Raw genomic sequence first — 26076 nt, 5'->3', positions numbered from 1 at the left:
ATTAAAAAAGACAAGTAAAAAAAAAAATTTATTTCACAGAAGTCCTGAAGCATATGTACAGAGTGCATTAAAACAGCACTATAATGCACATCTCAAACATAGGTTAACACAAATAGATTTAAACAGCAAAGATAAAAACAAGGGAAACTTCCCTTTTCATAAATCGGGTGGTAAGCTGTTGTGGTTAATCAAAATAATCATACACAAATATCTCTTCAGATGTAAGCAGAGAAAATATTTAAAGCAACTACAGGCATCAGTGCCAGAATGTCAAGTCCATAACAGTCCAGACATCTCGCAAAGTTGATTCAGTGCACCAGTTCTGTCACTCAATCATCCTCTGAGGGTTCATCTTCCTGTTGTTCTGTGACATCATCCAAGACATCAGCCCCGGGTGTGAAATCACTGCTGGTACATTGGTCATCAGATTCATCTAGCTCTTTCAACTCATCTTCGGTACCAAGGGTGATCTCTCTCAAGTCATCTAGACTTTCCGGACTCTTTCCAGTCAACCTCTGAGGAAACAGAATGAGCTTTGAACATCACAAGCAACCTTAAGTTTAAAAGCATCCAGCATAGACAGACAAATACCCCTTTATGTTGCATCAATTTCACACTACTTACCTCTATCATGTCAGCCATGTGATGTATGTGCTGGGCCAGCTCCTGAAGCTCATCATTCTCTGTCTTCAGCTGGACTATCTGCTCATCCTTGGCATCAATGTCTTTGTGCAACTAATCAAACAAGGTGAAAGTCAGTTTGAGAAATGTACAGTTTCAGGCTTCACCATCAGCTAAAAAAGGCCATTTCAGACCACACTATCAGCTTAAGTCAAGGCACTATATTCAAACAACCTGGGATCAAAATGCCACAAGAATGTGAAAAACAGACATCTCTGAAACAGACTAACACTCACTGTGCCAGAGACTGATTTTGACAAATTGCACCGTGGGAAAGGGACAAGTTGATGGCTACACATTAGTCAGTGATGAACTCACTTTCTCATTCTCCTGGAGAACGTTGTAGAGCGCTTTTCGTCTCTCCTCAGCTACCTCCTTCCAGTAAGAGGAGGGAGGGGTTTCTGAAACAGAGGGGGTAGGCCATTTCAATTCAACAACCATTAGAGATTCATGAGAGAATATAGATTTAATTGTATGGGATTAAAAGTACGACATGGTTTATTTTGTCTAAATGTATAGTCCATTCGTGAAACATGGATGTGATAAATGGGATTAGGATCATGGCCAGCCATAAAATGCTTAAAATTCTTTGAATACAAACATACCTTTGACCATTAGTTCATAGGCCTCCTTGGTAACACCATCAGGTAGATTTTCATTTTCTGTGTTTATAGATTTGACGGCAACTTCAGCCTTCACCCTCTTTGAGCCCTTCCCTTGTTCTGCGTTCCACTGTTTTCTTTTGGGAACCCCCTTTCCAACAAAAACTAAGAATTACTTGATCAGCACATCAGTTGTTGGTAGACCATTTACCAATAAAATGACAGCTGCGCCACAGGTTGCAAAACAGTTGGGAAGAAACGTGCAATGTCGATTCCGTGGCACATGACTAACGACCCGATACACACAACGCCTGCTCCAAAATTAAATCTTTCAATTTAAATTATACAAAATTCTAGCAACCAATAGAAAGTAATGTATATGGGGACACAGTCATCCCATTACTGCAGATTTTGCTGGAGACAGTTGTTTTTTAGGGCTGAGCCCAATTAGGCGACTGGTCGATTGTTTGGTCGTTAGTCGACCGAGAATGTTTTAGTTGAGCAGTAACACATAGGTGCGCATACCTCAGTAAACTAATCCATTGCAGAGGCCTAGACTAAAAGCCAATTTATGCTTGATTTGAAAACGTGGTCAGAGACTCCATATAGGAGGGTGTGACGCAATTGCAGAGCCCCAAAAAAAGAAAAAGCTCTGTACCACATTGCCCAAAATGTAATAATGCGGAAGGCTTTGTATAGCGCCGCATTGACATGACTGGTTGACAGTAGGTGGGGGCGGTACATCCTATATAAACAAACTAATTTCCTTGACAACAGCTCTGCGAAGTAGTATGAATGTCCAAACTTCTGCTCCAGCCATATCACCGTAAATGCTGCATGGCCAATGCAGACGGATAGCCCCCCCCCCCCCCCCCCAATATATGCAGTCATCTCATAACAGTGTGTGAATTGTTTGATTATATTTTAACAAATATGACCAGCAGTACATTTACCAGGAATTTCTATCATTTTTAATCTACAATGTTAGGTTAGCCATTTATTTTAATGAATAAAATATTATTAATTACAGTCTTCCTGTTCTCAATGTCAGAGTGGCCACAATGTTTGCAGTCCAAATCCTACACTACCCTTGTGAGAAACAAGTTTCGGTTACTACAAGTCCTGCCAATTTAGTCATCGTCTTTTGTTTGGAGCACCCCTGTCAATGTTAATTAAGGACGCGCACAATGTAGCAAGTTCACTAGCACATTGCAGACAGGACCCCAAATTAATATGACCTTTCAAGTTCTTTGCTGACAGACCATGTGTAGCCAATGTGATTTATAGGATATTTTCTACCTGCAATGTGGGCTATTTTTACATAGTTGGCAATAGAAGTTAAATTACTTTAGGTTTGTATCAATTAGATAGCATTTTGATTACCCACATGACAGTGATTGAGATATGAAGACAAATTAAATGAAACCGTTATAAATCATAACTGGCTCGATAGAGCGGTAGAAGTGGTAAGATAAGTTGGCGGGGTGGTAGGGTTAGAGGGAAATGTATAAATCAAAGGGGATTGGAAATTATGCAAACAAAGACATTGAAAGAATACGCAATATTAACACTGACACCCCCCCAAAATACAACACGGTTAGCCAAATGCACAAATCGGTGTGACAGTGCCCAGGACATACCAGCATTACTCTGCCAAGGTTCTTATTGACTGCAGCTTGCTGGAGGACTTGCAGAGTTTTCCTTGAAGGTCCCATGTCTTGAATGGATCCACCAAAAAAGCTCTGAAATAAAACAAGACACACATTTAAAGTTTAATCCAGTAGTTGGATAATTGTGTAACAAGTCAACAAAAAGCCTGTGCTCATGTGATTCTATACAAAACCAGTCAGAAGTGTTACACCCCTCCATGAAAAACCATTCAGGTGCAACATTGGTGGGAAACAAACAACCCTCTCCCTGACCTCAACAATGAGCACACTCAGCATTTACCTGGGTATAGTGCCATTCAACAAACCCTACTCTGGTTACACTGTCACCTCTGGGATAGCAAATAAGTGAAGTGTCTGAATGGCACTTCGTCTCACATGAAGGCAGACCTGGGTTCAGATAGCATTTTTTTTTTTTTTAAATCACATGCTGTGTTTGAACTTTGTTGCAATGGAACCAATAGAAGAGCCTAAACAATCCAATACCCCCCCCCCCCCACCTAGTCTCCCTGGCACTCCAGGCAGGCTAAAGCAAATTTCCAATAGTATTTGAACCCAGGTCTGGTAACCAGAGGTGTGGACTCGAGTCACAAATATGATGACTTGCAACAGGACTTTGACACCAATGACTTGTGACTTATCTTGGACTTGAGCCTTTTGACTTGACCCGACTTGATACCCTCCCCAAGCAGATATTAAAATCGATGCTATTATTATTATTTATTAAAGTGCGCAGCGCATCAACTCTTCATTTAACAGATTACAGTTTGAATTGGACAGCAGCCAACCAAATTGTGCCAACTGAGACAAAGTTGCGTGTGGCAGTGCAAAGGAATGTCGGCAGGTGAATTCAGATGGATCCCTTGGAAAGATACCCAAAATTATTTTCAGGTATAAAGAGCACGCTGTATCACCAAAAACAACGGATTGCGAATTGCAAAACATGCGGGAAAAGAATTAGACGAAGGCGCAACAACTTCCAGCTTTGTTCGACATTTGAAGATGCACAAAACGGTAAGTCGTGGCTAATATAGCCGACTGCTATATAATTTATATCTTTGCTAGTGTAGCATGTAGGCTAACGTAATGTTAAATCAATGAGCCTCCACAGTCAGTCAATACGGAAATGTGAACATTGCACCCAAGATATAGCTACAACTGGCTAGGCAGTTGGTAGCCTAAATCCTGCCTGATGTTACTGCTGTTCCTAAAACCATTGACATACGTTAGCCTACTGTAACCACACACAGAGGGGGTGTGTGTGTTAAGGTTGGGCGATTGTGTACAAGCCTACATCGCCCGATTGAGCCCCATAGATCCTCGGAATATTTCCATGGAAATATAACGTTTTTGGAAAGTAATAAATATATTTTTTAAAAGCAATCATGATTTGCATAAATGTAATACTATTACTCTTGTTAAAAATATGAAATGGTATTACATTTTGTGAAGAGCACATGACTTGTTTAGGACTCGAAACTCAGTTCAGAACTTGAGACTTGTTGGTCAAGACTTGAGACTTACAAAACAATGACTTGGTCCCACCTCTGCTGGTAACTGACCGGATTGCACAGGCAGGTGTGGGAAAGGGCAGGCTTACCCTGTGCTTAGCACAACTGCATGCATGGGCCGATTGCCTTCCAATTCCCACAGGCTGCAATTTTTCCCCAGGTCATCATCTTACCCGCTGACACTAACCAATTAATTACTGTGGGAACTAGTCTTAAAAAGCTAATTATGGGAAACTACAAGTCAGTGAGTATGCAAACGTTAACCCTAACAATAGTAACAGGCACAAGGTAAGAGTCATGAATTTCAAAACGTTGAGTTCCAATTCTGGAGGTGCATGAAGGATCTGTGGGTTAAAACCACTTCGATAACTTGCTGAATTGTAAGGTTTCGCCTCCTTGCACATAATACTTCGTTAATTAACTTGACAGTACAGTAGTAGTCTGCTACTAAACACATTGATATCTCAACACTAGACTGGGGATTGGCATATATTATTTGCTTACCTTTATGTTCGCAGAGGCTTTATTCCCAGGTTTCATTTTCCTAATGGACATTTTATTGACAAGACCTGGTGAGAAAGGTACACTGTAAATCCTAAAGGCAATTTACAACTCGAAAAAAAAAAGTGACTTAAGAATGATAAGTTAAGTCGTTAAAAATGTAGCCAAGAATGTCTGTTGATACTGGAATAGCGTTCTATACTTGTCACAGTCTAAACAGACTTCCCATCTCGCCCGAGGAAAAAAAACCCGCCAAAAATGGCTGGCAATGTACCCCCACAAACAAAAGCAGAAAGTTACCAGGATCTTTGGTATGCGGCCAGGTTAAGTAATAACTGTCTACATAGTTAACATTATCAATGTCTTGCTCCAAAGATACTAACGCGGACCAAATTAGCTAGTTAGTAAAATAGAAAGGATCAAAATCATAAACCAAACCGGCTAAAACAAGTAACTAGCTGGCTTTAGCTAACACAGTACTGGCTAACATTCATTTTTGTCACAAAAAAGGCGCTATCATTCGTGTAATACACTTATTGACTTGAGCGTATTTGACCGGAGAGAAATTCAACATTTTATACTACCATATAATAATGTACCTCACAGTTTTGGCAGCTTCCCGAGAGTGGGATCAGATTGGTTTACTTCTTTATTTCTCGGAAGTCACTTTCCTTTCTCGCCAACTCGCGCCAGGAGCTTAAATATCCTCTTAATCACGTGACGTGATGCTACTTCTGGATTTTGTCACTCTTTCAAAATAAGAGTTGTCATCCGTTCTCATTGTGTCCAGTAAACTAAATTAATTATGAAAGTAAAAATGCTAGAAAGTATGCACAGTTAACAACAATCAATATATCTTAGTTAATTATCAAACATGCGTTTCTAAAAGTGAAAATAATTAAGTGATATTTGTTTAGATTTTATTTTGTATGTTTTAAAGGTAGACAGCGATATGAATAGATCAGGGACTCCGGAAGAGTAAAATTGAGTCCATAGAGAAAGCAAGTACAAGATGGGTGTCAGGGATGGAGTGGTAGTATTATCATGAGGAGACGTGTACTTGGAAAACAGAGGAGGAATGGAGATGGAGGGAAAAAGAGAGGTAGAAGAGGTCTAAAATAGTGAGCTTGAGTTGGATAAAAATGGTGGGAAAAAGGGAGTTGGTTTGTCAAAGAAGAATGGTAGAAAGTGTAAGCAGAGGGAGCTGAAGACAGGAGGATAAATGGAAGTGAATGAGGGTAAAGTTATCGGAGACCGAGGTATGCACCAAGGATCAGGATGAAGAAGAGTCTGACAGTAGGAGTAAAGTTCCTGGACTCTTGCCTTTTGGCTGATTAATTTGTGGTTTCGTGGTGGGTGAAAAAAAGAGTTGGGTCATGTGGAATCGGTGAGGGTAACTAGAAGTGGTCTAGTGATAATTGTTTGTGTTTCTGTTGGGCAGAGGAAGAATGCGCTCGAAGTAAATCGAATGGGGGCAAGAAAAGTGAATTGTTTCGTTCGCAAGAAAAGGGCACCAATGAAAGGAGTGATAACTGAGGTAGCAGTAGATATAAATGTTGACCAGCTGGGCGCAAAGATTCCCGGTATATGTGATGCTCATCGTTTGATGCGACGCAGACAGGGTGGCGAGAGCGGGGAAACAAGATTCATTGTCTGTTCTCTTGAGTTTTGAAGTTGAGTCTTTGCCTGACAAAGTGAAGTTAGGATACAAGTTATCCTGTATGAGTGTATGTGCCGAATACATTAAGATGTTACAGGTGTCAAGCTTATGGGCACGTGGCATTAGTGTTTAGGAGGGAGGGTCCATTGTGTGAGAAATGTGCAGAAGGGCATGAGACAAAGGAATGTGTTAATTGGGAAAGTAGTGGAATGTGTTAATTGTAGGGGTGCCCATGGAGCTGGGGATCAGAAATGTCCCATGTGAGAGAGGCAGGTTGAGGTTTCCAGGGTTAGAGTAAAGCAGAAGTTGTCATGCTGAGGTAGTGAAGAAAGTAGAGGAAGATGGGTTAAGGGGAAGGAGTGGTGAGAGTAGTAGAGATATACCAATACAGAGGGATAGGCCAAAAAGTGAAATACATTTCAGTAAGATTGGATTTTTAGCATTTAAAGCAATGGTTATCAATTGTACTGCAGGGATGGACCGGAAGTCTCAGAAAATTGAGGTTGTGGTGGCAGCTGCAGAGGTATTTGAGTGTGCGAGACTTGACAGCAGAAGAGTTACAGTATGTGTGGTGATGTCCCATCCTGTCAGGGTGATGGCATGATGTAGGAGTAAATGCATTTAATTAAGAGTAGGGGGGGTGTTCATTTTATTTTATATAATTTTGAAATTTGTGAGTATAGTGTTAGATGGTAGGGTATTTATTTAGTACATTTTTCTTTTCAAGTAAAGTTTCAGGGAGTTGTACTCCAGTCTAGTAGGTGGCGGTAATGCAACAAATTGGATGCTAACCGCTGTTAAACCTCAGAAGAAGACACCATAGCTCAGAGATGGGCAACTCCAGTCATTGGGTGCCGGAGCGGTGTCACACTTTTCCCCCACCCCTACAAACACAGCTGATCAAACTAATTGCATTCTAACCTGAAGATCATGATTAGTTGATTATTGGAGTCAGATGTGTTAGCTGGGACAAAAGTGTGACACTAATCAGGCTCCCGAGGACTGGAGTTGCCCATTCCTGATGTAGATGCTGAAAGTAAACAGCAGCATAGTAGGTCAATTTCCACAACAATAGTGTTGAAGCGCAACTTCTCCGCTGTTTTGGTCCTGCACACATACTGTGTGAAAGTGAAGTTGTGCATCTCACTCACCCCAATATCAGCAGTGCAGCTCATGGCAACATTTCACTGAGTTTACCTTCAAAATGGTTTTGTGCCTGTGCATACTCCTAATGGAATGTAAATAAAACAACCATACCTCAATAGAAGGTTCACTGTACTCTGTAGCATCCATATAATATGCAAAACATTTACATCCCCCTGAACCCATTTTTTTTAATATAAAGAATGTACAGGGACAGTTTTGTCAGTTAAAAATGTGTTATCCTTCACAAAAATGAAAATAGTGTGCTCTCATGGGAATATATATAGAAGGCCTTTATTTAATAGTAAAAAGCAGATTAGTATTCACAACTCTGACTGAAGGCATAGCCTGACAGAGAGCATCTACTACATTGTTTTATAGATTCTATTGTACAGTATGTTCTAATGCACCACCAACCAAAAGACTATTTTAAACTTAAAGGAGAAGTTCTTTTTTTAGAACCAAATCTTTATTTTTGATGTAAATGGCATGTTATAGAAGGGTCCAGGAAACCTTTTTGTGATTTCACATGTTTTTGAGAAACTTACACTAAACAGCAAATCACTTCCTCATTGTGTAGTATGAGGGCCCTGAAAAAACATGATCAAAGGCTCCAAAAACACCCAAATGTCATTTTATTAACAGCAATGCTCTCAGTATAGTGATGCAGGTCTTTAGATATCGTGTCATTCAGAACTTTATCCGCAACATTTTGTTGCGACTCCAGCAATACCTCTGTCCATTCTACATGTAACTGCCAAAATAAAGGAAAGTCTTGAGTAAACAAGAGATACAAAGTATATAGGGAGGAGGTGAGGGCCCTGGGAGAGGGGTGTCAGGAAATTAACCTCTCACTCGACGTCAACAAAACAAAGGAGCTGATTGTGGACTTCAGGAAACAGCAGAGGGAGCACGGCCCTATCCACGCCGACGGAACCGCAGTGGAGAAGGTGGAAAGCGTCAAGTTCCTCGGCGTACACATCACTGACGTTCTGAAATGGTCCAACCACAAAGACAGTGTGGTGAAGGCGCAATAGCGCCTCTTCAACCTCAGGAGCCTGAAGAAATTTGGATTGGCACCTAAAACCCTCACAAACCTTTATTGCATGCATAATTGAGAGCATCCCGTCGGGCTGTATCAACACCTGGTAGGGCAACTGCACCACCCGCAACCGCAAGGCTCTCCAGAGGGTGGTGTGCTCTGTCCAACGCATCACCTGGGGCAAACTACCTGCCCTCCAGGACACCAACAGCACCAAATGTCACAGGAAGGCCAAAAAGATCTTCAAAGACATCAACCACCTGAGCCACGGCCTGTTCACCCCGCTATCATCCAGAATATGTGAAGTGAAGGCGAGGTCAGTAGAGGTGCATCAAAGCTGGGACCGATATAAGCTGTTTTTCAGTCCATCACTAGCCAGCTTCCACCTGGTTACGCAAGCCTTCACCTTAGAGGCTGCTGCTCTATCTACAGACTTGGAATCACTGGCCCCTTCAATAATGGAACACTTGTCACTTTAATAATGTTTAAATAATGTTTACATACTGCTTTACTCTCTCATATGTATACTGTATTCTATTCTATTGTATTTTAGTCAATGCCACTCCGACATTGCTCAATCTAATATTTATAAATTCCATGATTTAACTTTTAGATGTGTGTATTGTTGTGAATCATTTTTAGATACTACTGCACTGTTGGAGCTAGGAGCACAATCATTTCGCTACACCCGCAATAACATCTGCTAAATGTGTATGTGACCAATAAAATATTATATTGAAAGCATGGGGTGCTTCCACACAGGAAGTTCCAGACACTTGTAGAATCTATGCCAAGGAGTATAGAAGCTGTTCTGGCGGCTCGTGGTGGCCCAATGCCATATTAAGATGCTTTATGTTGGTGTTTCCTTTATTTTGGCAGTTATGTAGCAGCAGGCTACACAGAAAATGGAACAGCTAGATAAGGGAAATGACTCGTGCAAGGTAATATAACATTGTGGATAAAGTTCGGAATGAACTAAAAGTACACATTTGGGTGTTTTTCGAGCCTTTGTTCCTGTTTTTTAGGGACTGCATACTACACAACGAGGATGAGGAAGTGATTTGCCATTTGTATTAAGTTTCTCAAAAACATGCAAAATCACAAAAAAGGTGTCTGTACTCTTCAAGAACATGCTATTTACATCAAAAATAGAGATTTGGTTGTAAAAAAGTTAACTTGTTCTTTAAGTCATCTTCTGAGAATCAGGCACTTTCATGAAATTTGTGACGGTTCCTCAGGTGACTTTTAAGTAGCGGATTATTTCTAAAGCATCTGCCACAGAATTTGCACCGATACGGTTTCTCTCCAGAGTGAGTGGTCAGGTGTTGTGTCAGGTTGCCTGGGGTGGCAAAGCAATGTCCACACACAGTGCACTTGAAAGGTCTCTCTCCTGTGTGAACCGCTGTGTGTCTGGTCAGTTCTTCCTTGCGCTTGAAGCTTTTGGGACACTGCTTGCAACCATGTGGTTTCTCACCTCTGTGAGTCCACATATGCGTTTCCAGTTGTGTCTTCTGGTCAAAGTCTTGCCCACAGTCCTTACACCGATATGATTTCTCCCCTGTGTGGAACTTCATATGTGCTTTCAAGTATCCATTACAAGTGAAACTTTCTCCACATTCTTTGCACTGAAATGGTTTCTCCCCCGTGTGAAGTCTCATATGCAATTTCATATATCCCTTAGTTTTGAAGCATTTCCCACATTCTTTGCATTGATACTGTTTCTCTCCTGTGTGAGACACCATGTGTGTTCTCAGATTAGCATCACTAGGGAAGCATTTGCCACAAACATTACAAGTACGTGTTGCTTTTATGTGGGTTTGCAGGTGATCTGTCAGACTTGCCATGGACTCAAAGACTTCTTCACACACACCGCACATTTTCGTATGCTTTGTGTGTACATTTTTCACATGGTTAACTAAAGGACCAATGTACACAAATGTACTTCCACACAACTTGCAACAATAAGGAGAAGCATTTGTGGTCGCCCTACCTCCAGCAACGGTATGGAAGCTTAGTTCTTTCTTTGCCCATTTTCTGGATGATTCCAGTGGCTTTGACCCGGACGGTTGTCCCCCACTCTCCACCTCGTTGTCACTTCCGCTGTTTTCACTCTGAGCTGCAGAACAGCCTAGATATCCTTCTGATAGGGACTGAGAGGCACTGGTTGCTTCTGATACTGTGTAGTCCTCTCCATCAGGCTCAGTTTTGATCTCTTTAGGAATGAGGATGCATAACACATCATCCTCTTTGACCTCGAAAGTGTGGCTTGAGAAATCCATGTGATAGGGTGGATAAGGTGGGTTACTGTCTCTTTCCTCACAGACAGTGAATATGGAGTCGTTGGTATCAGATTCTAGCCTTTCAAGCTGCTCTTCCTCCTGATTTGTCCCGATTTCCTCTTGTTCATCTTTAATCTGTGTGGACTCTGGGTCCTTCTGCCCCAGATTGGGGCCCCACTTCTGCTCACCGTGCTGCCGCTCAGGGGGAACCTCCTCTTCAGAGACTGGGAGCGTGAGCTGCTGGGGGTCTAGAAAAAAAGTGGGGAAAGGGATAAATATGTGATCAATACGCATTAGTATTTTATTTATTTACTTTTTACCACTTTTTTCTCCCCAATTTCGTGATATCCAAATTGGTAGCTACAGTCTTGTCCCATCGCTGCAACTCCCGTATGGATTCAGGAGAGGCGAAGGTCAAGAGCCATGCTTCCTCCGAAACACGACCCTGCCAAGCCGTACTGCTTCTTGACACACTGCATGTGCCCGGCCCGCCACAAGAGTCGCTCGTGCTCGATGGGACAAAGACATCCCGGCCGGACGATGCAGGGCCAATTGTGGGCCGCCTCATGGGTCTCCTGGTTGTGGCCGCCTGCGACACAGCAGGGGATCGAACCCGGGTCTGTAGTGACGCCTCAAACACTGCAATGCAGCGCCTTAGACAGCTGTGCCACTCAGGAAGCCCGATCAATACATATTTGAACAATTTTAAAGTAAATAACATAGGTCTATCCAGTGTTGTAGTACTCAAGTCCAGGACACGATTTTCATGACTCAATTCGGACTTGACCAGTAGTGACTTTGTTGTCAGAAATTCTCTCTCCCTTGCATTATTCAACATGCTAGCTACAACAGCAAATGTCAGATAGCTACTTTATTTGCTGCTAGCCTTACCAATGTGCAAGACAGTAAAAGTTATCCAGCTTTTCATGTTACTAAATGTATCATTGAGCACTAACAACCCAGTAAGCATGGACTGACGCACACATCTTCTGAACGTCTTTTTTGGGTCCCGGAATTGATTTCAATGTCCACGGACCAGCCCGTCTAAATCTGAACCAATCATAGACATCTATGTTTCACAAGTTTTGACAGCACAGTACAGCAGAGTACAATACATTACAGTAAATAAAAGTATGGTACAGTACAATACAGTAGAGCACGGAGTACAGTAAAGTATAGTACAATGTACTCTACTGAATTAAACTCTACTTTACTGTACTCTACTGGGCTGTACTGAACTGTGCTGCTGAAACGTGTGAAACACATCTGAACGAATCATAGACGTCTAGGCTTTGGTCTGATCCGGACCAACCAAATGTGTACTTGTTTAGGGTGGAGCTCATTAGAATAATACCCAGTTTATTAGAATAATACCCTACCATTTTGGTCATTCATCAGACGCTCTTATCCAGAGCAACTTACACTCAGTGCATTCAACTAAGGTAGATAAACAACATATCACAGTCATAGCAAGAAAACATTTATGTAACCGTTGCTAAGAATGTTATTGTAGTTGAAGTGGTCTGTTGGTTTATTCTGTAGGTTGGATTACTTTGAACATCATAGCGGCCATACTGCAGTCTTCAGTTTGGTCAGTTTTCCTATTTTAAGTGAAAAAAAAGAAAAAAAAGTTGAATGTGACATAATGCTTTCTTCATTGACATGTATACACCTCATTTTCTAATATTGCTATGGGAACAGCCAAACAAAGGAAGTGATGATTCGATTTCCGCTCTACTTCCCTAAACTTGCCGGGGTAAATTATTTGAAAAAGAGTCAATTTACAGAGTATTAAAGCCAAGTAAACAAATATAAGTATAATTTTATTTCATTCAAGTTTGCTAACGTTAGCTAGACTTACTAGTAGGCTAGTTCTGTTGTGATAATAATGTTAGTTGTGTTGTGTCAGAGTTAAAGCCCGGGCCATCCACCAAGCCAATAACTATAACGATAAACTAACTATAGGCTACATAACCATAAAACGCTGGTGAGCAGCCACACTACAAGTGTCAATCAACTGATCAAGGCACCCTACTGCACGTTTAATATTAATAAGGTGGTAACAAGACCATTCATGAGGTCTCTATCGCACAAATACTGGTTCAGACCATTCTGTGCTTTCAGGGTGTGTTCATTGTCATAGTAACAACTCAAAATAATACTTCAATGTTAATGTAGGCCTAATGAAAATAATATAGTAACATGTATTTAAATGTAGCAATTCAACAACAAATGCCGTTTAGCCTGTGCATCTTTTACAGCATGTCATTGTGGTTTGGAAGGGATTTCCATTTTGATAATGGTTGTCAATTCCTGTGGGTCTTCTTTTTCACTGTGCTCATTTCTGTATGTCCTGTGCAACTATTTGTTATATTTTCAGCAATTAACAAGAGCAAGCCTGCTTCTTTCCCCGAATAGGCTATTAGGCCTAGTATAAAAAAAGTATATAAATAAATGTCCTGTCGCTTTTGTAGCCTATAGCTTTTTCTGGGATTTCACGAGAAGAGGAATGGCCTTTTGCGGAGAGGCATGTGTAGCTTATAGTCTGTCGCGCATGGGAACAGCTGGAAGAGAGAGGCTGATGATGTGTAGTATGAAGCTAAATATTAGCTAGATATTAGGTCATTTATTAGCTAAATATTAGGGTTATAGGCCAAATATTTACCTGACAAAGTGCAAGAAAAATAAATTAACAGATTTTGAAATGGCAGATCTGTAGTCCGTTCCTCCAGGTTGCGCTCTGTGGTCCCCGGGCATGCAAAGCTCCACTATTGATTAGGCCTAGGTTTTTAGACAAGGAAATTATTATACCTGGGCTACAACAACAGTGCAATGAGTAATTTATTATTGTTATCAAATTAGTCATTATTGTCCATAGGATGTAAACTGCAATGATGTACCATAAAGTATGAAAATGTATGCACTCACTAAGTCGCTCTGGATAAGAGCCTCTGTGAAATGACTCAAATGTAAAAAAAATTATAAAAAAATAATAATGTAGGCTCATTTGAATAACTGCTCACTCAAACCTAGTGTTTTGTTTCATAACGATATAACTGCATAGGCCAACAGCCTAGGCCTGATTATGCAACCATTTGGATCAGTGTGGGTCTATTCCAGTGGAGGCTGCTGCGGGGAGGACGGTTCATAGTAATGGCTGGAATGGAGTCAATGAAATGGTATCAACCACCATATGTTTGATACCATTCCATTGACTCCATTCCAGCCATTATTATGAGCCTTCCTCCACTCAGAAGCATCCACTGGTCTATTCTCGACAGTTTAGAAGGTCCAGAAAGGTACATTAGCAGGCCACTCATATGGTGTAGGCCGTTCTGATGGTGCCGGAGAGGGTGGCTGCTGTTTTATTGGCTCTTAACAAACCATGCTATTTTGTTTGTTTTTTCGCGTTGTTCGTAACTTATTTTGTACATAATGTTGCTGCTACCGTCTCTTATGACCGAAAAGAGCTTCTGGACATCAGAACAGCGATTACTCACCTCGAATTGGACGAACAGTTTTTCTTTAATGAGTCGGACGGGAAGGATATACTCCAAACACCCGAACAGGCACACATCCCCGTCATTCGCTTGAGAAGGAAACAGATTTTGCGGAAATAGATGGCTAATCTGCCTTTGCACTCCGCACTGCTAGCTAATGTTCAATCGCTGGAAAATAAATGGGACGAACTGAAAGCATGTATATCCTACCAACGGGACATTAAAAACTGTAATATCTTATGTTTCACAGAGTCGTGGCTGAACGACAACACTAATAACATACAGCTGGTGGATTATACACTATTGGCAGGATAGAACAGCAGCCTCTGGTAAGACACGGGGGGGGGGGGGGGGGGGGGGGGGCTATGCATATTAGCTGTCTACATACTAGAGGTCGACTGATTATAATTTTTCCATGCCGATACCGATTATTGGAGGACCAAAAAAGCCGATACTGATTAAATCGGCCAATTTTTTATTATTATTTTTTGTAATAATGACAATTAGAACAATACTGAATAAACACTTATTTTAACTTAATATAATACATCAACAAAATCAATTTAGCCTCAAATAAATAATGAAACATGTTCAATTTGGTTTAAATAACGCAAAAACAAAGTGTTGGAGAAGAAAGTAAAAGTTCAATATGTGCCATGTAAAAACGCTAACGTTTAAGTTCCTTGCTCAGAACATGAGAACATATGAAAGATGGTGGTTCCTTTTAACATGAGTCTTCAATATTCCCAGGTAAGAAGTTTTAGGTTGTAGTTATTATAGGAATTATAGGACTATTTCTCTCTATACCATTTGTATTTCATATACCTTTGACTATTGGATGTTCTTATAGGCACTATAGTATTGCCAGTGTAGCAGTATAGCTTCTGTCCCTCTCCTCGCCCCTACCTGGGCTCGAACCAGGGACACATCGACAACAGCCACCTTCGAAGCATCGTTACCCATCGCTCCACAAAAGCCGCGGCCCTTGCAGAGCAAGGGGAACAACTACTTCAAGGTCTCAGAGTGAGTGACGTCACCGATTTAAACGCTATTAGCGCGCACCCCGCTAACTAGCCATTTCACATTGGTTACACTAGCCTAATCTCGGGAGTTGATAGGCTTGAAGTCATAAACATCTCAATGCTTGAAGCACATGGAAGAGCTACTGGCAAATGCACGAAAGTGCTGTTTGAATGAATGCTTACGAGCCTGCTGCTGCCTACCACCGCTCAGTCAGACTGCTCTATCAAATATCAAATCATAGACTTAATTATAACATAATAACACACAGAAATACGAGCCTTAGGTCATTAATATGGTAAAATCCGGAAACTATCATTTTGAAAACAAAACCTTTATTCTTTCAGTGAAATACGGAACCGTTCCGGGTGGCATCCCTAAGTCTAAATATTGCTGTTACATTGCACAACCTTCAATGTTATGTCATAATTATGTACAATTCTGGCAAATTAATTACGGTCTTTGTTAGGAAGAAATGGTCTTCACACAGTTCGCAACGAGCCAGGCGGCCCAAACTGCTGCATATACCCTGACTGCTTGCACGGAACGCAAGAGAAGTGACACAATTTCCCGAGTTAAAATAAATTAATGTTAGCAGGCAATATTAACTAAATATGCAGGTTTAAAAATATATACTTGTGTATTGATTTTAAAGAAAGGCATTGATGTTTATGGTTAGGTACACATTGGTGCAACGACAGTGCTTTTTTCGCGAATGCGCTTGTTAAATAATCACCCGTTTGGCGAAGTAGGCTGTGATTCGATGACAAATTAACAGGCACCGCATCGATTATATGCAACGCAGGACAAGCTAGATAAACTAGTAATATCATCAACCATGTGTAGTTAACTAGTGATTATGTTAAGATTGATTGTTTTTATAAGATAGTTTTAATGCTAGCTAGCAACTTACCTTGGCTTCTTGCTGCACTCGCGTAACAGGTAGTCAGCCTGCCACGCAGTCTCCTCGTGGAGTGCAATGTAATCGGCCACAATCGGTGTCCAAAAATGACGATTACCGATTGTTATGACAACTTGAAATCGGCCCTAATTAATCGGCCATTCCGATTAATCGGTCGACCTCTACTACATACCACAACAGACCGATGCTGGCACTAAAACCACACTCAATGAGCTGTGTACCGCCATAAGAAAACAGGAAAAGAGTCATCCAGAGGCGGCGCGCATAGTGGCCGGGGACTTTAATGCAGGGAAACTTAAATCAGTTTAACCTAATTTCTATCAGCATGTTAAATGTGCAACCAGAGGGGGAAAAAAAACTCTGGACCACCTTTACTCCACACACACAGATACGAGTACAAAGCTCTCCCTCGCCCTCCATTTGGCAAAACCAGAATTCTATCCACCCGATTCCTGCCTACAAGCTAAAATTAAAGCAGGAAGCACCAGTGACTCGCTCAATACGGAAGTGGTCAGATGACGCGGATGCTACACTACAGGACTGTTTTGCTAGCACAGACTGGAATATCTTCCGGGATTCCTCCGATGGCATTGAGGAGTACACTACATCAGTCACAGGCTACATCAATAAGTGAATCGATGACGTCGTCCCCACAGAGACTGTACGTACATACCTCAACCAGAAGTCATGGATTACAGGCAACATTCGCACTGAGCTAACACGTAGAGCTGCCGCTTTCAAGGAGCGGGAAGCTTATAAGAAATCCCGCTATGCCCTCCGACAAACCATCAAACAGGCAAAGCATCAATACAGGACTAAGATCGAATCGTACCACACCGGCTCCGATGCTCGTCAGATGTGGCAGGGTAACTAACTTTTTAGGGATAGGGGGCAGCATTTTCACTTTGGATGAATCGCGTGCCCATAGTGAACTGCCTCCTACTCTGTCCCAGATGCTAATATATGCATATTATTATTACTATTGGATAGAAAACACTCTGAAATTTCTAAAACTGTTTGAATTATGTCTGTGAGTATAACAGAACTCATATGGCAGGCAAACTTCCAAACAGGAAGTGGAAATTCATAGTCACTTTAATAACTCTACCTACATGTACATATTCCCTTGACACCAGCACCAATAGGCTCTGTACCAGCACCAATAGGCCCGCTATTGTTATTTACTGCTGGAAATTTGTGGAAATTAATAATTGTGTCATTCTCCAAACTTTTGGCCACGACTGTACACTATGTGCGCTCCCAAAGTTGTCCCCGGGTACTAACTAAAGCTACCCTATCGTTTCAGTTTTTTAGGCACAAAAAAAAATGTTAGGCTCCCGAGTGGCGCAGCGGTCTAAGGCACTGCATCTCAGTGCTAGAGGCGTCACTACAGACCCTGGTTCGATTCCAAGCTGTATCACAACCGGCCGTGATTGGGAGTCCTATAGGGCGGCGCACAATTGGCCCAGCGTCATCCGGGTTTGGCCGGGGTAGGCCATCATTGTAAATAATAATTTGTTCTTAACTGACTTGCCTAGTTAAATAAAGGTTAAATAAATAAATAATAAATAAATCCTACATAGGCAACAACATGTAATGAAGAATGTTATTATTGTTTTCTAGTGAGTACAAAACTCTAGTCTAGGCTGTAAACTGTAGTCAATAGCCTATGTCATTTGATTAACCGCTCAAAAGCCTGGTGTTTTCAATGCATATTCATTGAAAATAATGAAATAACTGATTGTGGACTACAGGAAAAGGAGGACCGAGGACGCCCCCATTCTCATCGACAGGGCTGTAGTGGAGCAGTTTGAGAGCGTCAAGTTCCTTGGTGTCCACATCAACAACAAACTAGAACGGTCCAAACACACCAAGACAGTCGTGAAGAGGGCACGACAAAACCTATTCCCCCTCAGGAAACTAAAAAGATTTGGCATGGGTCCTGAGATCCTCAAAAGGTTCTTCAGCTGCAACATCGAGAGCACCCTGACCGGTTGCATCACTGCCTGGTACGGCAATTGCTTTGCCTCTGACCGCAAGGCACTACAGAGGGTAATAAATACGGCCCAGTACTTCACTGGGGCTAAGCTGCCTGCCATCCAGGACCTCTACACCAGGCGGTGTCAGAGGAAGGCCCTAAAAATTGTCAAAGACCCCAGCCACCCCAGTCATAGACTGTTCTCTCTACTACCGCATGGCAAGCGGTACCGGAGTGCCAAGTCTAGGACAAAAATGCTTCTCAACAGTTTTTACCCCCAAGCCATAAGATTCCTGAACAGGTAATCAAATGGCTACCCGGACTATTTGCTTGTGTGCCCCCCCAACCCCTCTTTTATGCTGCTGCTACTCTCTGTTTATCATATAGTCACTTTAACTATACATTCATGTACATACTACCTTAATTACCTTAATTGGGCTTACCAACCAGTGCCCCCGCACATTGGCTAACCGGGCTATCTGCATTGTGTCCCGCCACCCACCACCCCCACTTTTACGCTACTGCTACTCTCTGTTCATCATATATGCATAGTCACTTTAACCATATCTACATGTACATACTACCTCAATCAGCCTGACTAACCAGTGTCTGTATGTAGCCTTGCTACTTTTATAGCCTCGCTACTGTATATAGCCTGTCTTTTTACTGTTGTTTTCTTTACTTACCTATTGTTCACCTAATAGCTTTTTTGCACTATTGGTTAGAGCCTGTAAGTAAGCATTTCACTGTAAAGTCAACACCTGTTGTATTCGGCGCACGTGACAAATAAACTTTGATTTGATCTTGCCTGCCTGATTGGGCAACCATTTGGATCAGTTATGGGGTTTTTCTAGGCAGTTTAGCCTACAAGGTCCAAGCACAGTAATATTATGTATTTTGTCATGATGTATCAGGTTACAGAAACATGCTAATGCAGGGATTTCTAGTGGCGCGCATATTAATTATGATTATGCGCTAGCACAGAGGAAGTTGTAGCAATAGTTTCCATGTTTGGCTTCAGTGTTTTAAAAGCGTTAGAAAAAATGAAGTGGATATAAGTGAATGCATGTACATTTTAAAATCTGGCTATAGAAACAATTATCAAAAAAATAAGTATTTTCAACATCTGTAAGATACATATTTTCAACGTCTGTAAAATATGTACTTTCAACGTCTTTAAAATATGTGTTTTCAACGTCCGTAAATTAAGTCTTTCTCCAGGAAAATAAGTGTTTTCAACATCCGGAAAATACATATTTTCAACTCATTCAAAACAAAATGTTTACCTTTTTCGATGTCTGGAAAAGACGTATAAAATAAGCATTTTCAACATAATTTTGCTCACTGGGAAGGGACTCGTGACTCGATCATAATTAAAGGCCCTGGACTTGGTTGATAGGGTCTTGGGATTCGACTCGTTTACTACATTACTGGGCCTATCCATAGTCCTTTGAAACTCATGCAATAAAATGTGTTTTGTTTACAATATGTTTAGCTAGGTAGTTTACAGTTGGATAAATCCCCAAATACTGCTGATTCAAGTTAGCGAATTCAAGTACAACAGAGCAAGTAGTGGGTCTTTACATCAGTAACTAACTACCCGATTCGTTTGATGTAAATCGAAACAAACCTGTTCTATGCAGTTTGAAATCCAGCAGACGTCGAAGACGTTCGTTCTCCTCCTTTGAACGAGAGATTTCTTCCTGGTATTCTGTTATTGTTCTCTCTACCACCCCGGCTATCTCCACAGCCACCGCTGTTAGCCGTTCAGTAATATACACATTGAACAATGCCAGTTTAGACATTTTGACAGGTATGAACGTCGAGATTTCTTTGTGTTTTGCTAGCTACTTCTTTTTTCAACAGAGGCAGAAAATGTATTCCAGATGATGATAATGGTGCTGCTATTTCCCACAATCCTCCGCTGCTTCCGGTTCCAACTTGTGTTCAGGAAGTTGGGTGTTTGACAGCTGATACAGAAAATACATCACGGGGACCGCTTTCAAAGAAACAAATAAATAAAGGATATATACCCAGTCATCTTTACAAGCCTGTAACCCAATACACTATGTCAAGACAATCCAACCGAACCACAGACAGCAAAAAGATGGTAAGAAGTCGCGTACTCAATTAATGCTAGGTAACGTTAGTTAGTAAACAAGCTAACGCTAGGTGGCTAATTTAGACGACAATCTGCCTTTTATTAACCTCCAAAAACATTATTATGTTGATCTGATAATGCGTGTTTTGATAAGGTATTAAGGACATATTAGCTTAGCTGTAGTGCAATTTAGATATTACGTGAGAAATCAGCGAATGACAAATACAGGAAGCTACCCTGCTAGCTAGTTAGCTAGTATTTCATTAACTAGCTAGTGAGATGGCAGACACGCTCAGTCACTGCAAGTTAGCTAGCTACCAAATGACAGTAAGTGTTAAAAAAAATACTATTCAGGCGTAGCTACCTTTTGCATTTGCTAAGCATATGAACTATTACCCAGGCATGGATGGCAATTGGCAAGTCATAATATGCCGTATGATATTGGTACTTGTCTTTATGGTAGGTACCTGAACCAAGTCTACATAATTTAGTCAGGCTGGATTAATTTATAAAAGTGCTGCATCTGCAATACAATAAATTATTCACTGTCTGAATCAATAAAAGATGTCTGTTGTTTTGAGGTTGTTACACCAGGGGGTGCTGACAGTTACGTTTTTATTTCTCCCTTTCTTTTCCTGTCTCTCTCTTCCTCTCTTGTAGAACGCAGAGCTGTTCACACTGACATACGGGGCCCTGGTAACCCAGCTGTGTAAGGACTATGATAATGACGAGGAGGTCAACAAACAGCTGGATAAGATGTGAGTCTCTTCTCAACAAACTATCTGCTTAGTCCTCTCACTTATACGTGACCAAGGAAAGGAAACAAGGAAAATAATTGAGGTGTGTGTGTGTGTGTGTGTGTGTGTGTGTGTGTGTGTGTGTGTGTGTGTGTGTGTTCTCGTTTTTGAGATCGTATTAGGACCTCAACTTATATAAACACCTTCCATATTAGGACCTTTGACCAAGTTAGGTCCAAAACCATGGTCTCAACTAGGGAAACCATTGGAATAGCCTGCAAATAGCATGCTAATATGCCTGGTTTGAAAATCACACAAAACTGTCAGGGTCCTAAGAAGGGGGTATTTTTGTAAGCCACCTGGTGGTAACATACCATACTGCAGCGTATCAAAACAAATCAAATCAAATGTTCTTGTCACACACACACACACACACAGTCTTGTATTTGTAACCATTTTAGGACACATTGTAGTAATATCTAACAAGTAATCTAGCAATTCAACAACAACCGTTCCAGAACAACTACCTAATACACACAAATCAAGTAAAGGGATGGAATAGAATATATACATATAAATATATGGATGAGTAATGACCGAGCGGCATAGGCAAGATGCCATATATGGTATAACATACCGTATATAAAGACACATGGTTAGCAGATGTTATTGTGGCGAACGCTGTAAATCAGTCAGTTCTTAACGTAAAGACTTGAAACTCAGGATTCTGTAAAAGCCTACCCCAATGAGGATATGTGTTTATTTTCAGCTTCCTGTGACAACCGGAAGTGCCTTGAATTGGGGTCATAGGGGCTGTTTCAAAGGGTTAAAAAGGTCACATCTTTCTAAAATGTCATGTGTGTGATTAGGCAACCCTCATGAACCGGTACATATTATAAAAACAGATTTTATCTGGTTTTTTTGGCTCTTTTTGGAGGACTTACAAGTTCCACCTAGGTAGTGCTATGTATCCATGTATAGTCTGAATTTAATATATTTCCAGATTATGGTTGGGGGCCATATACAGAGCCACATATGTGAAGAGCAGCTGTCTCTGACGTTTTTGGGGAACGATATTGACATCCAGAAAGGTCTTAGCACAAGGCCCAAAACGAAGCCTGACCTAAATGTGAGGTGCTTTTGGGTGACAGCGGCAGAACCGTTGAGGCTAGAAGCACAATTCAATCACAGGAACCTTCCCAAGGTCCTCCCGATCTGTGCAAGCCTAACCTTGACAGTGTGGAATTAACCCTTAACAGTGAAAACAGGGTGTTTTCTTCTAACAGTTTACATTGACATCTCTCCCCATAGGAATACATTGCCTGCTGCCCTAAATTCAACCTGATGCCTATGTGGGTTATGATTGCCATCTCAAGCTGTCTTCAATGACATCCTCAGGCCACTTGAGGATACCTGTGTTGAGTTTAAGCTTCCTAGAGCAACCGGAAGTGGTTAAATTACCCTAAAATGGTTTTGATATACCCCCTGCAGTTTTGTATAAACACTGAGTTCAACCCTCTGTAAATCATTCAGTTCTTAACGTAAAGACTTGAAACTCAGGATTCTGTAAAAGCCACCCCAATGAGGATATGTGTTTATTTTCAGCTTCCTGTGACAACCGGAAGTGCCTTGAATTGGGGTCATAGGGGCTGTTTCAAAGGGTTAAAAGGTCACATCTTTCTAAAATGTCATGTGTGTATTAGGCAACCCTCAGGAACGGTACATATTATAAAAAACAGTTTTTTTCCGTTTTTTTTGGCCCTTTTGGAACGTTTACAAATTCTATCTAACTAAGGGTATTCGTACATTTCTAGTCTTCAAGCTATTGAGGGGATTTGTCCTAGGGGGTCTAGCTTAAACATGTCTATGGCAATGAGGGGGAGATGCGTATGTGAGTCTCGAGCTATCAGACCATTGATATAAGAAGGCTTGCCCCTGGACACTTGTAACTTAACTGGGTGGCACAACGTGGCACCCCCGACATCATACTTGAATACTGAGCCAATAGCAGCATCTATATATAGAAATGGCCTTAGGGCCCCATAAAGTTCATAAACGAGATGGGCGTGGCCACCCTACCTTCATATTTGAGGCTTTAGCCAACCCGAAAATAGATATACAGTACCAGTCAAATGTTTGGACACCATACTCATTCAAGGGATTCTATATTTTTACTATTTTCTACATTGTAGAATAATATTGTAGACATCAAAACTATGAAATAACACATATGGAATCACATAGTAACCAAAAAAGTGTTAAACAATAAAAATATATTTGAGATTTGACATTATTTTAAGTAAACACCCTTGCCTTGATGACAGCTTCGCACACTTCTTGGCACTCTCTTCGCACACTCTTGACAGCTTCATAAGGTAGTCACCTGGAATGCATTTCAATTAACAGGTGTGCCTTGTTAAAAGTACATTTGTGGAATTTCTTTCTTTCTTAATGCGTTTGAGCCAATCAGTTGTGTTGTGACAAGGTAGGGGTGGTATACAGAAGATAGCTCTATTTGGTAAAATACCAAGTCCTCATTATGGCAAGAACAGCGCAAGTAAGGAAACAGAGACAACAGTCATCATTACTTTAAGGCATGAAGGTCAGTCAATGAGGAAAATGTCAATAACTTTTTAAAAGTTTCTTCAAGTGCAGTCACAAAAACCATCAAGCGCTATATTAAACTGGCTCTCATGAGGACCGCCACAGGAAGGAAGAACCAGAGTTACCTCTGCTGCAGAGGATGAGTTCATTAGAGTTACCAGCCTCAGATTGCAGCCCAAATAAATGCTTCCCAGAGTTCAAGTAACATCAACTGTTCAGAGGAGAATGCGTGAATCAGGCCTTCATGGCCGAATTGCTGCAAGAAAACCACTACTAAGGACCCAAAAATAAAGAGACTTGTTTGGCCCAAGAAACTCTAGCAATGGACATTAGACCGGTGGAAATCTGTCCTTGGTCTGATGAGTCCAAATTTGAAATGTTTGGGTCCAACTGTGTCTTTGTGAACGCAGAGCAGGTGAACGGATTATCTATGCATGTGTGGTTCCCACCGTGAAGCATGGAGAAGGAGGTGTGGTGGTGCTTTGCTGGTGACACTGTCGAGATTTTATTTAGAATTTAAGGCACACTTAACCAGCATGGCTACCACAGCATTCTGCAGCGATACACCATCCCATCTTGTCTGCGCTTAGTGGGGATATCATTTATTTTTCAAAAGGACAATGACCCAAAACTCACCTCCAGGTGTGTAAGGGCTATTTGACCAAGGAAGTGATGAGTGCTGCATCAGATAACCTGGCCTACACAATCAGCCGACCTCAACCCAATTGAGATGGTTTGGGATGAGTTGGACCGTAGAGTGAAGGAAAAGCAACCAACAAGTACTCACATATGTGAGAACTCCTTCAAGACTGCTGGAAAAGCATTCCAGGTGAAGCTGGGTGAGAGAATGCCAAGAGTGTGCAAAGCTGTCATCAAGGCAAAGGGTTTGAAGAATCTCAAATATAAATATATTTTTGAGTTGTTTAACACTTTTTTGGTTCAACATGAATTCCATATGTATTATTCTCAGTTTTGATGTTTTCACTATTATTCTACAATGTAGAAAATAGTAAAATAAAGAAAAACCCTTAATGAGTTTGTGTGTCCAAACTTTTGACTGGTACTGTATATTAGAGTTGGCTTTAGGCACTTAAAGTCACAGATCTAGGATCAGTTGACCTCCACATAATGTTAACATGAGCCACTAATATCTTACTCAGTTGTCTATAGCGTTTTCTTCATTAAGACTTATATTTGGCCTTAATATACACTGCTCAAAAAAATAAGGGAACACTTAAACAACACAATGTAACTCCAAGTCAATCACACTTCTGTGAAATCACACTGTCCACTTAGGAGCAACACTGATTGACAATAATTTCACATGCTGTTGTGCAAATGGAATAGACAACAGGTGGAAATTATAGGCAATTATCAAGACAACCCCCAATAAAGAGTGGTTCTGCTGGTGGTGACCACAGACACACTTCTCGTTCCTATGCTTCCTGGGTGATGTTTTTTCACTTTTGAATGCTGGCGGTGCTTTCACTCTAGTGGTAGCATGAGACGGAGTCTACAACCCACACAAGTGGCTCAGGTAGTGCAGCTCCATCCGGATGGCACATCAATGCGAGCTGTGGCAAGGAGGTTTGCTGTGTCTGTCAGCGTAGTGTCCAGAGCATGGAGCGCTACCAGGAGACAGGCCAGTACATCAGGAGACGTGGAGGAGGCCGTAGGAGGGCAACAACCCGCAGCCAGGACCGCTACCTCCGCCTTTGTGCAAGGAGAGTAGGAGGAGCACTGCCAGAGCCCTGCAAAATGACCTCCAGCAGGCACAAATGTGCTGTTTCTGCTCAAACGGTCAGAAACAGACTCCATGAGGGTGGTATGAGGGCCCGACGGTCCACAGTTGGGGGTTGTGCTTACAGCCCAACACCGTGCAGGACGTTTGGCATTTGCCAGAGAACACCAAGATTGGCAAATTTGCCACTGGCGCCCAGTGCTCTTCACAGATGAAGCAGGTTCACACTGAGCACAGGTGACAGACGTGACAAGGTCTGGGACGCCGTGGAGAACGTTCTGCTGCCTGCAACATCCTCCAGCATGACCGGTTTGGCGGGGTCAGTCATGGTGTGGGGTGGCATTTCTTTGGGGGGCTGCACAGCCCTCCATGTGCTCGCCAGAGGTA

The 26076-nt window shown here is 41.5% G+C and overlaps 2 protein-coding genes across 3 annotated transcripts in view; one reads left to right on the top strand and one right to left on the bottom strand.

The window, feature by feature from the left end:
- Positions 1-40: 40 nt before the first annotated feature.
- On the bottom strand, positions 41-20435 carry LOC120022075 (zinc finger protein OZF-like). 2 transcript variants are annotated; one of them, XM_038965886.1, is made up of 8 exons: positions 20137-20435; positions 10798-11334; positions 4966-5030; positions 2924-3025; positions 1287-1434; positions 1000-1082; positions 625-735; positions 41-515 (listed from the first exon to the last, which is right to left on the bottom strand). In XM_038965886.1, exons 1-8 carry the CDS (start codon positions 20309-20311, stop codon positions 330-332), a joined length of 1407 nt encoding a protein of 468 aa, XP_038821814.1. In that variant the 5' UTR covers positions 20312-20435; the 3' UTR covers positions 41-329. The 2 variants fall into 2 exon arrangements, with proteins under 2 accessions (XP_038821814.1, XP_038821813.1); XM_038965885.1 differs by lacking the exons at positions 41-515; positions 625-735; positions 1000-1082; ... (1 more) ...; positions 2924-3025; positions 4966-5030 and having other exon boundaries at positions 9598-11334.
- LOC120022076 (trafficking protein particle complex subunit 3) overlaps positions 20427-26076 on the top strand; it is a 21000-nt gene continuing 15350 nt past the window's right edge. Inside the window, exons 1-2 of the mRNA XM_038965887.1 lie at positions 20427-20616; positions 21268-21365. Of these exons, the coding sequence (XP_038821815.1) occupies positions 20575-20616; positions 21268-21365 (140 nt within the window). The 5' untranslated portion in view covers positions 20427-20574. The remainder of the gene's footprint in view (positions 20617-21267; positions 21366-26076) is intronic.

This window comes from Salvelinus namaycush, chromosome 27 (genome assembly GCF_016432855.1).
Source record: "Salvelinus namaycush isolate Seneca chromosome 27, SaNama_1.0, whole genome shotgun sequence".
NCBI lineage: Eukaryota > Metazoa > Chordata > Actinopteri > Salmoniformes > Salmonidae > Salvelinus > Salvelinus namaycush.
Note: the sequence above shows the minus strand (reverse complement) of the source record. Positions and strands in the feature narration are given on the sequence as shown.